At 38.9% G+C, this 3,709-nt stretch overlaps 1 protein-coding gene across 1 annotated transcript; it reads left to right on the top strand.

Moving 5' to 3' along the window:
* Positions 1–1,267: 1,267 nt before the first annotated feature.
* LOC111904574 (protein MIZU-KUSSEI 1) lies at positions 1,268–2,369 on the top strand. Its single transcript, XM_023900325.2, has one exon. It carries the CDS (start codon positions 1,429–1,431, stop codon positions 2,230–2,232), a length of 804 nt encoding a protein of 267 aa, XP_023756093.1. The 5' UTR covers positions 1,268–1,428; the 3' UTR covers positions 2,233–2,369.
* Positions 2,370–3,709: the final 1,340 nt, after the last annotated feature.

Below are 3,709 nucleotides of genomic sequence, written 5' to 3'. Positions count from 1 at the left end.
CCACCCACCACCATCACAGGTAGCTGACCAACCATATCCCCACCAATCATCTCACCACTGTCATCATCATCATAACCACCATCGCATCACAAAACCACCACTAATTGCTACAACACATCTTTTTAGTTCTCGTCATCCTATTTTCCACATCAGAAAGCATTCGTATTTATCACCTATAAGATAGACACAATCAACAATTATGTCATCTACAAAGCATACAATCATATATTTATCACCTTCGAAACACATATAATCACAAATTCTTTATCACACGTTAATTGAATTTTTTCTATATAGCGATTTTCTATTTTCAGGATTAATTTGGCTCTAAAATATTAGTGTCATTCATCCAAAGAAATAGAAAGGAGATGGCGACTTATCCAAATCACAAACCAAGACACACAAGAAACACACAATCACTAATTCTTTCATTTATTTTATTATCTTGATTGTTTCATCCTTGTCTACTAGTCACATCTCATCTTTAAATTTATCCCCAATTAACAAGGAGTGAAAGAATTGGGTTGGGTTGGAGAACACATGAGGGAGGAAATATATGGAATGAATAAGATGGAAGTCATTGATAGGGTTGAGTAGGTAAGGTGAAGGATGGGGTGTAAGCCATTGAGAGGTGGGGGGGGGGGGGGGGGGGAAGCAAAGGGTAGAGAGTGAGAGGAGGATGAGAGTTAGGTATGACGAGGCCAATGCGACAAGGAAAAAGGAGGAATAGGCAGATGCAACGTAACTGGAGGAAAGAGCTTAGAGGCGAATGATGTAGTTGTTGCCAATGTTGCAAGCAGGAAAGAGAGAGGTGTAGGCTCGAGGGAGGCATTGGAGTTTATGATGGTCGAAGCTATAAGAGGCATGAGAGACAATGAAAGAGGGCACCGATATCGAGGATATCGACAACGAAATTATGGGTACGGATATGAAAAAATGTTCTAGATGGGGCTAATAGCCTTTTAGGGGTTTTCTTTAAGCTTTTATAAAAATAGTCTCTGTATTATTTAATAATGTCAATAAAATAGATAAAATAAAAAATGGAATAATTGTCATTTTATCATCATTTAACATAGCATATTAGAAGGTAATACTTTGAAGGACCACAAGTGTAATTTTTTAGACCAAAGCGATGATGCATGTAAAAGATAAAGGTTAGACTAAGACTTAACATAAGTATAAACGATAGGTACCAAAACAGTAATTTACTCTATCTATTATTTTGTATCAATTTGTACAATCAAGTATTACAATAGTAGGTGGGGACTGGTCACCTTCTTTTGTCAGTATTTTCACCCTTTTGAATCACATACTCCTTTCCCAAAGACCCCTTAAAGAAGAGAAAAAACCACAAGCTTTTTTCACAGCCTTCCAAGCTTTAATCTTTTCATCGATACCCCATTTGTTGTTTAGCTTTTGTTTCTTAAGATGAGGTCAATCATGGCTGCAAAAACACCTCAAGATACTTCCTTTTCCTTCTCACGAAGATACTTCCACTGGAAAAAGAAGGTGGAAGACGATGACGATGAAGGAGAAACCCTCAACTTCAGATCATCATCACTTGGATGTGTCGTGACTGAGGAGGACCGGAATCTTGACGACGACCTCAGCCTCCCTGTACCCCAGGCTGCACCCCGGAGGAAGAAACGTGGACTCATGTCTGTTTCTAAGCTCCGATCAGCTCTTACTTTTGGTAAAACCAAGTTATCTCCTGGTTCTGGTCTAGGCAAGGGTACTAGAGTTGTCGGGACACTATTTGGGTACAGACGTGGTCACGTCCACATTGCGTTTCAAGAGGATCCGAAGCTAGGCCCGGCTTTCCTGGTCGAGCTAGCCACCCCAACTAGCTTCCTGGTTCGAGAAATGGCTTCGGGGTTGGTTCGTATTGCGTTGGAGTGCGATAAGAAGAGTCTGAAGAAGAGTTTTAAGCTGCTAGAAGAGCCACTGTGGAGGACATACTGCAATGGCAAGAAATGTGGTTATGCTATGAGACGTGATTGTGGACCTGATGAATGGAAGGTTTTTAATTCTGTGGGACCGATTACGATGGGCGCCGGAGTACTGCCGGAGGGAGGCGGCGGTAGTGGTGGTGGTGGTGGTGAAGGGGAATTGATGTACATGAGAGCAAGGTTTGAGAGGATTGTGGGGTCGAAAGATTCTGAAGCTTTTTACATGATGAATCCAGATAGCAACGGAGGACCAGAACTTAGTATTTATCTTATCAGAGTTTGAGATTTGGGTTGGATTACTTGTTTAGATTTCAATCAATGTTAAGTACTTAAGTCTTGGGATTTCAGATCATCAACTTTCTTTCATGTGGTTTTTTGCTCTCTTCTCTCAATGAAAACTGGGGTTTTCTCTTTTACAAATACCTAGAAATATATGATATACACTTCAAATTATATAATAAAATAATTATTTTGGATGTATGTTAAAGAGGTTATGTTCTATGATTAAAAAGGATTGGTGATATATTTACCAAGAGAAGTTATAATGTTCTCATTAGTTTATATAATATAAATGATTTCTTCTTAATTTTCATATCAACTTTCTATTAAAATTTTAAAATTTTGATTACAAATTGAAACATGATCGAAGGAATTTTGAATTTCATGAAAACATATTAATAACTTATAATCTTCGTTTGGCGTTACGTATTAACAACTAAAGGTTGATTTCGTTCAACCAATTTTTTAAATTGGTTGATAATTCTAATTCCAAGCAAACCTGTTTAATTAAATTGTAGATAAAATTTCACAAATTATCCTTTATGATTTTAAAATTGCATGCAAAAACGTCTTATAAAATTTTGTTTTGTATAAATGGTCTCTTTCGACCAAAGTTGGCATGTTAATGGTCTTATATATAACGTTTGATAGAGATAGGGATGGGAATTTTAACTGAAAATGTCTAATTGAAACCAAAACCAGTTGGAACTGGTTAGTGGTATTCGATTCCGTAACATCCCAACTCTCAGGTATATATATATATATATATATATATATATATATATATATATATATATATATATATATATATATATATATATATGAGTTGATTGAGCAACTCGACGAGTTGGATGCCCCAACTCGTCGAGTAGAGACGGATTTGGCCGCATGGGTTATACGACCAACTCGATGAGTCGGTCTGGAAGGTAGTATTGGGCCTATATTACTGAAAACACTAGATCTGTATGCGACCCAAGTAAGAATCTTAGGATGCTAAGGAGAGTGTAGGGATGGGTAATCGAGTGAGTATGTGTGTTGAGCTAGTCTCTGATGATTTTGTGTTTGTGTTTCAGAGACACTATGGTGATTACCCGCAACAACCCCGAGGGCAGTGGTGCTAGTGATGAGAAGATCCGCATGATCATTTATGAGGAGGTGGTCGCAACTATCCGAGAGGCCATACCAGAGATGTTTGGGTCTATTAAGACCACGTTGATTGAGACATTCGATGAGCGATACGCTGATGTTACGGAGGTTGCTGTTGTTGCAGCCACCGCGGCCATAGTTGCAGCTACGCCACATGGAGGTGACTTGTTGTTGTTTCGTGAGTTCAGAAACACGAAGCCACCGGTGTTTGATGGGACACAGCATCCGATAGCTGCCATGAGATGGATCTCCGACATTGATGGGTGTTTTTATACGTGTTCATGTCCAGAGCATCTGAGAGTCCGGTTCGCACTGAATTAGCTTCGCTTGGGAGC

The sequence above is a fragment of the Lactuca sativa genome, chromosome 3 (genome assembly GCF_002870075.4).
Source record: "Lactuca sativa cultivar Salinas chromosome 3, Lsat_Salinas_v11, whole genome shotgun sequence".
NCBI classification, from domain to species: Eukaryota; Viridiplantae; Streptophyta; class Magnoliopsida; order Asterales; family Asteraceae; genus Lactuca; species Lactuca sativa.
This window is presented reverse-complemented; position numbering and strand designations above follow the sequence as displayed.

Bases quoted from the DNA above. Each gene is read 5' to 3' on its own strand.
- LOC111904574 (XM_023900325.2), top strand. From the start codon at position 1,429: ATGAGGTCAATCATGGCTGCAAAAACACCTCAAGATACTTCCTTTTCC.